The sequence below is a fragment of the Orbicella faveolata genome, unplaced genomic scaffold (genome assembly GCF_042242905.1).
Source record: "Orbicella faveolata isolate gen_17 unplaced genomic scaffold, um_ofav_v1 contig_47, whole genome shotgun sequence".
In the NCBI taxonomy this organism is placed as follows: domain Eukaryota; kingdom Metazoa; phylum Cnidaria; class Anthozoa; order Scleractinia; family Merulinidae; genus Orbicella; species Orbicella faveolata.
This window is the reverse complement of record NW_028301577.1, coordinates 4617141-4631885: the sequence shown is the minus strand read 5'-3', so window position 1 is coordinate 4631885 and position 14745 is coordinate 4617141. Positions and strand designations below refer to the sequence as shown.

General features: G+C 39.7%; 1 protein-coding gene across 1 annotated transcript; it reads left to right on the top strand.

Annotated features, from left to right (window-relative positions):
* The first annotated feature begins 4123 nt into the window (after window positions 1–4123).
* On the top strand, window positions 4124–14338 carry LOC110065611 (synaptic vesicle 2-related protein-like). Its single transcript, XM_089279954.1, has 15 exons — window positions 4124–5272; window positions 5982–6076; window positions 6292–6390; window positions 6692–6763; window positions 7209–7333; window positions 7874–7937; window positions 8472–8597; window positions 8977–9111; window positions 9245–9318; window positions 9851–9927; window positions 10123–10251; window positions 10800–10911; window positions 11451–11625; window positions 12119–12232; window positions 13506–14338. Exons 1-15 carry the CDS (start codon window positions 5191–5193, stop codon window positions 13512–13514), a joined length of 1488 nt encoding a protein of 495 aa, XP_089136080.1. The 5' UTR covers window positions 4124–5190; the 3' UTR covers window positions 13515–14338.
* The last annotated feature ends 407 nt before the right edge of the window (window positions 14339–14745 follow it).

Genomic DNA, 14745 nt, shown 5'->3' with positions numbered 1-14745 from the left:
TACCCCTTATACCCTTATACCCTTATACCCCTTATACCCCTTATACCCCTTATACCCTTATACCCCTTATACCCCTTATACCCCTTATACCCCTTATACCCCTTATACTCCTTATACTCCTTATACCCTTTATACTCTTATACCCCTTATACCCTTATACCCCTTATACCCCTTATACCCCTTATACCCCTTATACTCCTTATACTCCTTATACCCTTTATACTCTTATACCCTTATACCCTTATACCCCTTATACTCCTTATACCCCTTATACCCCTTATACCCCTTATACCCCTTATACCCTTATACCCTTATACCCTTATACCCCTTATACCCTTATACTCCTTATAAGAGGTATAAATGGGCCCATCTTATCTTACCCCTTATACCTCTTATACCCCTTATATCCCTTATACCCCATATACTCCTTATACCCCTTATACCCTTATGCCTGTTATACCCCCTATACCTCTTATACTCCTTTTACCCCTTATACCCGTTATACCCCTTATACCCTTATACCCCTTATAAGAGGTATAAATGGGCCGATCTTATATTACCCCTTACACCTCTTATACCCCTTATACCCTTATACCCCTTATACCCCTTGAACCCTGATACCCCTTATACCTCTTATACTCCTTTTACCTCTTATACCCCTTATACCTTTTATACCGTAATACCCCTTATACCCTTCAACCCCTTATACCCTTATACCCCCTATACCCCGTATACCCTTGATACCCCTGATACCCCTGATACCCCTTGTACCTCTTATACCTGTTATATCCCTTATACCCTTAAACCCCTTATACCCCTATACCCCTTATACTGCTGATACCCCCTATACCCCTTATACTCTTGATACCCCCGATACCCCTGACACCCCTTATATCCCTGATACCCTTATACCCTTATACCCTTATACCTCTGATACCTCTGATACCCCTGATACCCCTTATACCCTTATACCCCTTATACCTTTATACCCCTTATACCCCTGATACCCTTGATACCTCTTATACCTCTTATACCCCTGATACCCTTATACCCCTATACCCCTGATACCCCTTATACCCTTATACCCTTGATATCCCTGATACCCCTTATACCTTTATACCCTTTATACCCTCATATCACTGATATCCCTGATAACCCTTATAACCCTTATACCTCTTATACCCTTATACCCCTTATACCCTTATTTTCCTTATGGTTTAAGGTGATTCCTTAGTATTGCATTGCGCATCCCTACTGTGCATGATATTTGGGTCATTAGCACACGCACATGTGCACGTGTGCATACGAAACATAAGAGATTTCCCTCAAACTAAGCTTGATAGTGAAATAAGTGCTCCTTTTCTCTTGAATGAGCGCAGTGACCCCCACCTTTTATTTCATAATTTCAATGAGAACAATATACTCAATAACTGAGAAAAAATTAGCAGAAATCTATGGCTTCTTTTTGGTGAATGAAATGAATACTACAGAGGGAGACATAACGGGCCCAACAGCGCATGTCCAAATTATGTTTCCTATAAAGGATAAAAAAATGCAAGGTATTTGAGAACATTTTTTCTGGGACGTAGAGGAATAAACAATCAAAGAAAGTCAAACTCTGTGTGATATAACACGCTGCATTGAAAAATAATTGAGCTTATTTGTTGCACGCGGAGATTACCAAAAGTCACCTAAATAACCGTGTTTGTCAGCATTGTGGCGTGAAAACAAGCACGGTGACCCCCTCTTTTTACTACGTTTTTTTTTTTAAATATTTCTTTGTCTTGTAACAACAGCATACCAAGTTTCATTGGCAATCTGTGGCGGGTTCTTTTACTAGGGAATCACCTGAATGCCTATTTTAAAGTTTATTTTATATAGCACTTTACATTTTCCAGGAAGACAGAGAAGATGAAACGTTCTTGTTACTATCGATAGTCACTATCATCAAGAGACTATAATATTAGTCTCTTGCCATCATGTGCCGGTTGTGATCAGTGGATCAGTAACATATGGAGGTCCATTTTCAGCCAGTCACCCCGAGGCGTTCCCAGTTGATCGCAGGTGTGAGATACTCTGAGGATGATGCTCACAAGGAGAAAGGCAAGGAAAAATCTCCAGGAAAATTAAGAGACATTCTCGCGAAAAAGTGTAAGGTCGATCACGCGCTCTCCAGTAATTACGGCCACAAGGATTCTTTGCAGTATGTACATTTGTAGTTTAAGGTAATTCCTCTGAAATAAAAGTGACAATAGATTTTTGTTCAAACTTTGTCCACTGAATATTTGTCATATGATAACTTCAATTTTGAAATAAAAAAAGGGGTGCCCATGCTCATCAAGGAGCAGTGATGCATTGAAAATGCCCCATTTTGGCATTATTTAACGCTTATTATAAAAACGCATTCCCAGTAATTGTAAAATCTTTGTGAGCCCAGACTCGTAAGAAAACGCATTAAACTACAGTCAATACATTGTGTCGGACACAAATAAACGTTTTAAGTTTGATTCAGACAGAAAGCTAAATCCTTGATTAAAATTTGAACCAAATTTCTTGACGTGGTTACCGACTGCAAAATAGAAAAGACCACAGCGTATCTGCTATTTTTCTTATTTATTCAATTTTCAGCGATAGAAATTAGATCAGTCTTTTCTCACGCAAAGCTTATGATTAGTTGATCACAATGACTGGAAAAAAAAATTGGGGTGCCCGTGCTCGTTGGTGAGCTAGAGCCATTTTTCAACGGACAAAGCTCAATATCAACACAGGGAGCCCTCACATCCGTTTAGAACATGAATAAAAGATGAACCTACCTTTATCGCGCGTGTTTTGTGTTTTGTGGCGGCCATTTTGAATTTTTAATATGCGCGCGGTGTGCTAGTCCGAGGTCTGGAGCCGAAATTACGGAAGTCTGGGACGGGCGGGAAAATTCGCAAATTCTCGGAGGTAGCCGATCGCTCACCGAGGATAATAAAGTCGCCATATATTCAAACATATCAGTTATTTCTCTGAAACCAAAACAAACAAACAAACAAACAAAAAAACCAGCCAGATAAACATGAAACACACAACATACCTCTTTAGGTTCGTGGCAGTCACCAATTCCCGCAAATGAATGGATTGTTTTGGCTTTGTTTTTTAAAACCTTCGCTGCACGTCCAGTCGTGCTTGTTACGCAAACCGTTTTCTCTGTACGCTCACAAATTTGCTTCATGAGGAAGGACTTCCCACTACCGGCGGCCCCAGCAATAAAAGTATTGTGGCCAGCCAAAACGACATCCAGCACTTTCTTTTGACAGTCAGTCAAACCGCTAGAGGCAAACGAACAGCAACATAATTTTTAAGCTGATCTGAATCGCAGTACCGAAAAGGTCGCCAATTAACGTGAATCTCGCCGTCTCAAATCACAAAATTACCTTAGAGTTGATTGACATTGGCAAAACCTTCTCCTACTATTAATACTTACCTCATGTCGTCAGGTGGAAGAAATTTCCTAACATAACAGTCATGAAATTCCTGAATTCTTCCAAATAAATGAGAACTCTTTCGAACTCTTCCCGCCAGTGTGGCGTCATAAATCGGGAATATCTGGCCTTGGCCTTGTAGCAGCATCTATTTCCGGAATAAAATCATCCAACTTCCGGAATTAGAACTGACCAATCAGAACAAGCGACACTATCACTTCCGCTTCGATTCTGTCAATCAACGTTTCGCATTTCTCACTTCCGTGGCCCCCAACTGGCAGAAACATAGTGCGAAAGCGAGTTGTTTAAACCAACGCCAAAATATCGCAGACCTTCTAGATATTTGGGCTAAATGAGCGTAGATATATTTAGTTTAATGCTTCTTCTTCCCACAGAGTAATTTTCGTTAAATTACGAAGTAAATTTCTCCTCGAACTAATGCAAATTTAGAACGCTATCATTTCAGTTTCATCCCTTGTCATTTTCTTAGAGCTCCGAGCAGGCTCCGAGCGATTTTCCGTAATTTCGGTTCCAGACCTCGCACTAGCACACCGCGCGCGTATTAAAAATTCAAAATGGCCGCCACAAAACACAAAACACGCGCGATAAAGGTAGGTTCATCTTTTATTCATGCTCTAAACGGATGTGAGGGCTCCCTGTGTATCAAGGCAAATCCGTCATGTTTTCAATATGCGCGTGCACGAGCGCGCGCTAATGACGCCATAAATTATGCGCAGTAAGGATGCGCAATGCAAATGTGAGGAATGACCTTAATTACCATTTTCCTAGTGTGCTGTTTTAACAGCAACATTTAAAACTGTTGCGCTTGTATGAACAAGAAACCTTAACAATGTACTCTACTCAGCCAGTCATCTTTACCGTAGAAATTTCAGGCAAGTGAATGTTCATTGAAACCCGTTTAAGCGTCGCTCAGTGAAAAGGAACAGGGAAGAAAACATTTTTTTCGCTTTACTTCACTGCATTTCGTCCTCCGGACGTCTTTGAAAAGACAGCTATCAAAAGACTTTTTTATTCAGTTTATACCTTCTCGGAATCATTCAAAGAGTCATTCCGACCAGTTATCACAATGAGAGTCACGGTTACCGATCGAACACCACACCGGCATCTAAATTGAACATATTCAGCATTTTCATATTCAAGTTATCCCGAGCACCATGTATGTCACAGGTATCCCAAGCAGCTGGGCAAAAAGAGTGTATTGAGAGGCCTACTCTGGGGCCTTAAGTCGCCTAAAGTAAAGTTTAGCGCAAGAACACGGCACTAGCTCGATGATCAACGATTGAACTGTCGACTTGAGGATCTGTAACACGACGAACTAACCGATAGGTAATAAATTATATTAAGTGATCTTAATAGGAGGAATTGGTTCTCGCTTATCGTGTATGATGTTTATATGTAGTGAAAAAAAAATCGGCGTCAATTATGCATGGATTTGCTAAGTCGAATCAAAACAGGCTGGTACCTGCTTCACGAAGTCGACTCGATTAATCGGAACAGAGCATCTTTTGAATCAAGGAACTTAGTGATGTGACTCGCCTATTCCCTAAGAAAATCAGACACCAGAAGACGTAATTATATTTCTTTAAAAAAGATCGCTTTGTTTCAGAACGATAGCTAATCATTTCGCGGATCTCAAGAAGCTTGTGATCGTGTTGAGATAACTGCAAAACGCTGATTCCCTTTGAGGGGATTAACCTTTACCATTATGGGAACTCCAGATGATAAATTAGGTCTAACAGCCGAAGAAGACGATCCAGGAGTGACTATATCACAGAATTCAGAGCAGGGTGAGTAAAAGAATGGCTCTGCATTACCGTTAATTTACGTAAACAATTATAGCACTCGTAACTCGTGGAAACCTGCTCGATCGAACGAGTTCCTCGCGAGTGTACTCGCGGTTATTGACGATCGCGTGGAGTCAGTTACACTAATAAGGTAACTGATTTGAAAGTAATTACAAGCTCGTGCCTAGAAGTTAGATTTTAGAAAATTACCTGATTGAATTCGGTTAAATTCAACAAATCGTCTGCACTGTTAGATTGAAATAACGTCACACAAGGTTGAATACTCACGTGGTTTCACCGCAAAAATTGGGACCATCCCTATGGTCTATTAGAGAATGGGGAAATGGAGTTGATCTGTTAAACAACAGAAAATTTACCGGCCAATTAGAAGGACAACAGAACGGAATTGTGCGCTGGCGAGGCAGTTCGTAAGGTCTTTTCTTCTTCTTGAAGAACAAATTGGTCGCAATTTCGGTCCAAATGTGCTAACCGCATATTTCACAACTCGCCAGTTTCGGTTTGCTGGAAAAGTCCTCACAAATTTCTCAAGTTTGCCGACCATACCTCTCGACCAATGAGCGCGCTAGAGTTCTCCAATTATGATAAGAAATTTAGTGGAGAGAAAGGCGTTCTAATCATTTCTTTTTCCACTTTTTCATTTGGTATGTTTGATCATGATCTCCGTCTTGTTCTCAACTTTTTTCTTTTTTAGAAAGTAAAGCTACCTACACTGTGGAACAGGCGATCGACAAAATCGGTTATGGACCTTTTCAAGTAAAACTGATGGTTGTAATCGGCTTGGCCTGGGTGAGTCTTTGAAAGTGTCTTCTCCTAGATCCGCTTATGATCATTCTTTATCACATGTTGTAAGAAAGGTCAAAAGTACTCAGTTGGACTAAATCTCGATATATCGTACACCATATGGTTTAAAGAGGTTGAAGTCAACGATGAAAGCTAGCTAAGTAGCGTGTAAAAAGTAATGGTTGTCGTGCACTTCGAAGATCTCTGACTTTGCTTTTTAGATGGCAGACTCGATGGAAGTGACGATTTTGGCTATCGTATGTCCTGCAATCCGATGTGAGTGGAATTTGGCCACGTGGCAAGAAGCAACGGTCACTACGGTATGTCAGAAATGAATAAGGAAGTGGCGTCTGCTTTAAATTTGGTGTTATGTTATCAATAGCGATTAATATATTGTTATTATTTTAAATAGCAGTTTCTTAATTAGCAGTAATTGATGCTTTTAGTGAACAAGAATACGGCCTGGGCTATCAGCGTTAATGGGTTCGAACAGCCTGTCCAACCCACCGATTTTCCTGATTCAGAACTGATACAGTGCGTGAACCTCACTTAAACAATACATTACCAATTATATTCACAGCACTAATCTATTATCATTATCTGTTCATTATCTCTCCGCAGGCCGTTTTCGCCGGAATGACAATAAGCACTTGCATTTGGGGCTACGTTTCAGATAACTTTGGAAGAAAGATAGTAAGAGGCCTTTTTCTTATCTTGTTTTTCATGCATCTTAATATTTTTAACCTTTTCAAGCGTATCTCGCAAACAAAGTGACAAATATTGGGAGTACCTAACTGTGTACCATCAACCTATCCAGGACAGGTAAAAACACTCCTTGTTACTCTAAAACAAACACTGATACTGATAAGACATCAGACGCTTTCGATCCGTTTTCTCCTGTACACTGGATTTGAAGAGAAGGGAAGATCGAAGTGATAGAGAGAGGGCGCACGAAAAACAAAGAGAAGAGGAACGGTTGTGCTTTACATTCGCCTCTTCCCAATCTCAGTCACGGCAATTTATCCTGAAGGCGAACTTGTAGGCATATACTAAAGAGGCCTCTGTAGAGACATTTCGAAAGCAATGATTTCAGAAGAAGTTTCCTTTTCAACTTGCACATGTTTTTTGTTCCACACAGGAAGTGCTGGCTTGCACTGTTGTCATTTTTGTTGGTGCCTTGCTGAGTGCGTTTGCACCAAACTACTTTTGGATCATGGTGTTCAGTACCGTGGTGGGACTGGGAATGGGAGGCGTGGCCCAATGGTAAGACGCATGCGTGAACCAATTGATATATATTGTGTGGAAATTATTGTACAGAGTCTGTCCACAACGGCGGTCAGCCTGGGGTAGAATAAACTGGCCACTGTGCAGAGGTTGCCATTGTACGTAAGGGGAGGGGAGAGGGTTGATTTTGTTAATTAAGGGTAAATAGTAGGATCGGGACAGGGTTGGTACAAAAATTCTTGCTGTTGTGGCGGGTTGGTCCCTACAGAGAAGTGGCCGTTAGTAAAGATTCCACTGTACTTGTAAGATTTCTCTGTTTTCGTTGGTTTAAGTATCACTCGTTACAGAAATGGTGAAGTCACTTTCGGTGTTCACGTCATGGACGGAGCCTTCAGCAGAGTAATTAGCAGGATAGGAAAACTACCAACCAAAAACTAAATTAAGTACATCAACGGGATCAAGAAACATGGTTGCTTGACATGTAAACAATAAAACCATACTGCTTTTAACTAGAGATTCAAATTTGTACCGAGTGGTGCTTGTTTGTTTACTTGTTAATGTATCTGTTTATCATCTTAGCATGAATCTTTGGGCTGAGTTCCTTCCAAGCAAAGGAAGAGGAGTCTCGCTAAATGCTCTTTCGGTAAATACCCCGCAATGCTTTGCATTGCTTAGTGTTGCATATTCTTTAGTCTGGCGACAGACTGAACTTGAGGCGTGGCTTGTATCTGAAAGCAATATATACGTACTGTTAAAAGCGATCAGTAGAATTCAGTGAACTCTTTCGTCTCTCTGTAGTCTAGAAGAACGATCGGCCTCCAGATTTCGAAAATCAAGCTCCCTTTGGTATTTTGCACTGAAATGTTCCTTTATAAGAGGGTTGTGCTTCGTACTGTACACAGCAAACACAGCCAACACGTTCTATTTCGGAATTGGCGACAAGATTACGACAGAACATCAGCGCGTGTATTTCACTCGAAAATCAAATGTAGAGGCGGCCTCCAACGCTCGCGTACGTACACTAAACCATGCGTAAACCACATCAAACCTTCACTGAAATCTCTTTCGTTAACACGTAAACATGCACCCACAACATTAGCAATGTCCGGTCATATCAGCCTCTATGTTTTAGATTAACACGACTAACACATTCTAAGTTCTGTTGTTCTCGTTGCAGTTATCATGGTCTCTAGGATCTTGCTTGGAGATTCTTGTCGCTCTCGTGGTGATGCCCACGCTGGGCTGGAGATGGTTGTTCTTCATCTCCTCGCTTCCTCTGTTTATTTTTATTTGTTGTAGTAAGGTGAGAAACACGCTATTTTAACCGAACTGTAGTCGATAAACCGACTCGAAGATGTTATAAACATTGGTCTTCGGGTAAGGCAGAAAGAGAATCATCCACTGTTTAAAGAGTAACTTTTAATTGACCCATATTAGCATTCAAGGGAAAAAAAGACGGAAAGGTGGGATATGGAATGGTAAAGAAGGTTTGATTTTAGAAGTGCTATTTAACAGTACTGAGTGGTCAAGTTGATCACAGTAAACTATGGCCACAAGAATATCTAAACGATAGAAATATGAAGGGAAGTTCAAGTCGCTCATTAACCTATTTTCATCCGTATTTTAAATGATGTCACATGATAATATTTTTAATATCCCGCTCACTCGGTTTTTGTTTTTAGCTCGTTCCAGAGTCTCCTCGTTTCTACATGACAGCTGGCAAGCCAGAGAAAGCTTTGTGTATTCTACAGAGGATCGCTAAAGAAAACAAGAAAGAACTTCCTCCAGGACAGCTAGTCGTTACAGAAAAACACGAGGTATGTTATGGCGGAGAAACGCACCATTGTTATCTACCTCAACCGTGAAAAAAGTCTTTGGCACTGACAATTTTCTATCAAGGAAGAAAGGCTGAACTGACCAGGTTGACTCTAGTTGATCTTTTTCTTACAGATATCTCGAGGAAGAGTAACAGATCTTTTTTCTCCTGAATTCCGTAGATCTACGATTTTATTATGGATCATTTGGTGAGCAATCTATTCTTTCACATTCGTACCTTTCTTTATAATTATACCGTGTTCCTGCCGCATATTGTTTCGACTGATTCATACCCTTGTCTTTTGATTCCATTGCTTCCTTATTAACTGAACACAGTTCCTAAATCCTATGTGGAATTGTTCCATAGTCATCTCCGTAGATACTCTTTCTTGACAGTGGTCTAGTCACCGAGAAGCCGCATCAAGATAAGTAGCTTCAGTATAGTTAAATTCGTTTGGACCAAAGTAAAAATGAGCAGATAACGTTTTTTTTTTTTTTTTTTTAAATTTGATAAAAAAGCCTATGCAAAACTTTTTTTGTTTTTATTATTGCTGTTTTTTTTCTTTTTTTCACAACAGAAATGTCCCTTCCTCCTCAGTCACCAACGCTGTCTTGTGTGACTGCCTTTTGATTTGATTCTCTGATCTCACTGAATTAAAATAGTTGTTATAATTATTGCAACCATAGTTAGCAAGCTGCCATCAAGTAACTCTGGTTAGCTTATGTGTCTGTTGTTTACAGGTTCAGTAGCCACTTTGTAATCTATGGAATAGCGCTTATAACAACTGAGATGTTCTCTAGAGCGGACCCTTGTAGAGGTAACTGGGCTTAAGTTCATTGCGATTTTAGCATAATGAGGAGATTCGGAGCCACCTTAAATTTTCGCAGATTTAAGGTGGAGATGAGTAAGCTTGCGTCAGCGTGGTAGTCGCATAATATCAAATAGCTTCGAATGCCTTTGGCGGTAAAATCCTGATATATGTCAGTTAATAAGTGCTGTTGTATAATTGCAGGTATCAATCCTGAAGGGACCAGTACTACAAATACTTCAGATAATGCCTCACCCGGGGCCACTCCTTGTAAACAGCTTGATTATCAAGACTACGCTAATTACTTTATTGTTATGTCAGGCGATCTTTTAGGTAAAAATTTTATTTTCTTACTTCACCATGTGCAATTCAGTCCCAGAGGCTGGTCCAAACATTTGTTCGTTTAATACACCCTATGTTCGTGGCAGACGTTTGTAGATCTTAACTAAGTGATTTGTGTTTTACATTGTTTGTTACCTTTCCAATCAGTCGCACAAACGAATAATCAATCAATGAATCAATCACTTGATCTATCTATCCATTTGTTTTTTACTCGGAAAATAACGTCATTTTCTGAGTGTAGGTAGAACGTTGAATTCACTCTTTCTGTCCTACTCTTCCCGGTAACTTTTCAATAAATGTACTGACCAATTCATAAAGCTTTCGCAGTCGCTTGCGCACCAAAGTCGATTAAAAAAGTTTTTTGAGGTGAAGGAGATACGATTAGTTACGATTTCTAAATTCTAACATTAGGTAGCTCAAATTAAGAAATTAGCAGCAATGCTACTCGGTAAATTCGAGGGTAAATAAAGTTTGTGGTGACGATGATATGATGACTTATTAATTGATATGTTTATTTTTTATTTTTTTTTATCTCATAGGATTAGTATTTATATTTTTCATGGTGGACAAAATAGGTAGAAAAATGGTGCAATTTGTGGCTTTCTTAGGAAGCGCTATTTTCCTAACAGCTTTATTTATTTGTACAAGAAGGTGAGTATAACTAATCTTTCGTTGACTCCTTGCATCAATCTGAAAATTAAATGTTGATTCTCCCTATTGATATCCACACGTTCTTTTAATGCAACTTCTGAGAATTTGGAGGCCGTGTCTTTTGTTTTTTCGGGAAAGAAGAGAAGGTCGATTCTTCAAAAGAGGTGTATGTTAGGAAGACTCGGGTTATACTGCCTTTAAAGCCTTAATTGAAGTCAGGATTGAGCGACCCTGAGTCGAACGTTCTTGCTGTAGGGTGGTTTACAGTACCTCTTTTAACTCTCCTCCCATTCAGGAGTAGGAATGGGTACCAGAGATCTGTCAGGCAAAATGTAAGGAGCTTTACTGTGATATAGCAAATTTTTGTCCCACTTTATAAATCCCTTACTAGAATTTCTTTCTTTTTCTCTGTCCTCTTCGAAAACCTTATATTCGGGCTAATCGTAATTTTTTCTCTTGTTTCAAACATTCTTGGCTGGTTTCTTTTACAAAGCTGCCCAGCGGTAAACTTTTTTTCTTTCCTTCTTTTCGTTTACCAGTCGTTTATCGACCACGCTGTTTTTGTACGGCTCTCGTTTGTTCATAAGTATTGCTGATATGTGCGGCTATGTATACACCCCGGAAGTGTATCCCACGAACATGCGCGGTATTGGCCTGGGAGCATGCTCCGGAGCAGCGAGGATCGGCTGTATGATAACTCCTTTTGTTGCCATGGTGAGTAGATTAATCGTAAACAAACATCAATATTCAGGCACCGTTTGGAAATAATTGCAGCAATATCAGTATCCTTGTACACACTGGGCAAACCACTGATTTACTTGTTGCGTCGGAAATCGCATTTCTATGTGTGACTCCCTTTTTCTTATTTCAACTCCTTGAGACAAAGAAGAAATTAGGTAACTCAGGTTAACTAAGCTCTCTCGATGAGCAGCAAAGCAAAGGTAGAATCAAAAAATACGTGGGTTAAGTTTGTTTTTATCCCCCTCCCCTCCCCCCACCTCCACGTGTTCTACGATTTCCTATCATCCATCCTCACAAACCAACATTTCAAAATTCTAATTTGATTAATATGAGAACTGGAGGAATAGTGCCTATTATTTTTTGCGTCTTTCTTCTCTAAGCCAAACAAAGCGCAACGCTTTATGAAGGTAGAGGACTCTGTACGTAGTGCTTATGTAGTTATGTTTTTTTCTTTTTCCCTCTCCAGGTTCTGATGCCTCATTCCATCCTGCTATCACTTAGTTTGTACAGCGGATTTTCTGTTCTGGGCATAGTCACTGTGCTTCTTCTGCCCATCGAGACTAGAGGACGAGCCTTGCAAGTGAGTCGGACAACTGTTCAGTATTGCATATTTCCATTATGGCTCCTGATGTTTCATTACGTTAAGTTAAAAGTTTAAATTAAAGTTACGGCAGCTCTTTCTTAAATAAATAATCATTGTTCGTCGAGATACGCATTTCATTTCCTTCACTCACTATTCATTGCAATTTCCTTGAAGTCCTTCTTTCATCCTGCAATCTTTGCCTTTGTTTGGTTTCTGTTTTGAAAGAGGATTCTATCGGGTGGGATCTGATTGGTCCCATGATTTGACACTAATGTATTTGTCTTCGCGCCCTCGAGTTAAAGCAATTCCATAGCTTAAGTAAATATTGCAACCAGAGTTTGTGGCAGGAACACACTTTTCAAATGGCAAGAGCATAATGTGTCAACACTTGCAGGAATAGAATGCATCCTTTATGATTCCGTAAGAAGAGAAGTTCATGTGTGTTTTCAGAAAGCACACGCTCGTCCTGCCAAAAAGATTCGTCTAAAGACTGACAATTATAGCTCTGCCAACCTGTGGGGGGACTTCCAAATGAAAAGGTCGGGGATGCTCGTCAAAAAATTTGAACTAAACCCCTAAAGGAGACGAATCTAGTTGTGGCTCAAGCTCTATGTTTGACCACTAAAAGATACCACTTAAAACGGAATAGGGTTGATTACTAGCCGCTGTTCAGCAACGAATCTCGAGCTAGTAGACCGGACTCGAGAGACTGGCAGAAATCGAACCTAAGAACGGAAATGTGAACGTTTTTTAATTGTTATCTCTTGGAGTGCACTCTAAAAGATACTTTGGCAGTGAGAAAATAGTGGCGTTTCGTCCTGGACACCCTAAGCGAGACAAGAATCTTTGGTTGACACACCGAAGCTAGACGACGAGAATCCCCAATCTTTTCGCATGGGAGTCGCCCCACCGGGTGCCAACCTCTCTGAGGTTCAGCTGAAAATCATAAAATCTATATCGTAGTGGCTGTCGCGATTCTCTACCGGTTTATTTGAATTTTCTTGCTACAATCAGCACTGTCTCAAAACGATGATATACGAGGCAGCAATGAGTAGTTGTAATTCAGTTATGATCTCCACGCTGGAAAAAGTTTGGAAAGGACTGAAAGTGATGTTTACCATGTAATTTCTATGAAGACAGCATTTCTTGAGATATAAGTGTAACACATTAAGGGCAAATGCATAACGGATGCTTATCTTAGATCAATGCACACCGTGCAGGCGTGCATACTGATTGAAATTTGTTGTCTCTATTTTTTCCTTAATTGCAGGATTATTGACAAGGACTTCACTGGCTTTTATTCAAACTGTGGTGGAAGGCGCTAAAATGCATTAGCAACCGAATCTGTACAGCAATGATACCGAAAGGATCAGTCATCTTGCATTACTTGCAAAAATTGCGGACGTTTAATTTTCGGACACATTTTATCTATTTTGGACAAATTTCGGACAAAAATTTCAGACACTTTGCTGCAACATAGCTAAAGTAAATTTAAGCATAAAGAAAACACGAATTAGCCTAAAATAACAGTTGTGACAATTATAGTTTAACTGCTACCTCAAAGTTTTACAGATACACCGACGAAAAAATATCATCGCTACGATCTCAAGCAGTGTCTCAAATAGGGCTCCTTCCAAAAAGGAACCTAAGAGCTTTGTAGCTTTTTAAAAGTTTGATACTGTATTGTAAGTGTTTCGGACGCTGAAAATTTCGGACCAATTTCGAACGGTTTTATTTCCAGAAACTTTTTTGTCCGAAACTAAACTCGTCCGACCTTTTTTGTAAGAAATGTACTTAAACAACAGATTTGAAGAAGCTTCTTCTTGAGTTTCTGGCAAAAGCGTCTGTTTTGTGGTGATAAAGGCTCACCAGCAAATCTTGAAACACTATTCTCTGTGATATAGATGCAAGTTTACCTCCTCCCACTCAATTAGCGTCTATTTCTTCCTTCTTAAATTACAGAGATTTTAATTAAAAAATTAGTTAACGTGCCACTTGCACTTACTCGTAAAACTTACTATGGACAGGAGTGATCATGTTACAAAACACTAGCAATTTCCCGAGTTTGGGAAGCAATCTACAATTAAAACTTACTTTGCCGTCGTTCCATGATTAAAATCTCTATTTTTCCCGCTCAACTCTAAATTCTGAAACTGTATTCTATACAGAGGAATAAAAACTAGCAAATACTGAATAACACTGACTTCATTTTTTTTTTTTCGTGTATCCATTAATAAAAATCTTTAACCAAATTTCCGTTTATAATCAACACAGCAAGCTTAATGTATCTATTTTGTGGATATTGACTTACTTGTGCTATTGGAAGGTAAACATTTGCGGCATAGACCCGTTGCGTAATCATAAAAAACGCTACCTTCTGTGTAGCAGTGTGAGGCCAATTTTCCCAGTGTTGCGATTCTCAGTTTTGACAGTCGATCCCTGATCGATCATGTCTTCTATTGTAAAAGTGTACAGGGCGTGAAAAAAACTCGTTCTGTTTTGTACTTTCG

Bases quoted from the DNA above. Each gene is read 5' to 3' on its own strand.
- LOC110065611 (XM_089279954.1), top strand. From the start codon at position 5,191: ATGGGAACTCCAGATGATAAATTAGGTCTAACAGCCGAAGAAGACGAT. The intron at 6,391-6,691 runs GTATGTCAGAAA...ATCTCTCCGCAG, and splicing joins AAGAAGCAACGGTCACTACG to GCCGTTTTCGCCGGAATGAC. The intron at 10,252-10,799 runs GTAAAAATTTTA...TTTATCTCATAG, and splicing joins TATGTCAGGCGATCTTTTAG to GATTAGTATTTATATTTTTC.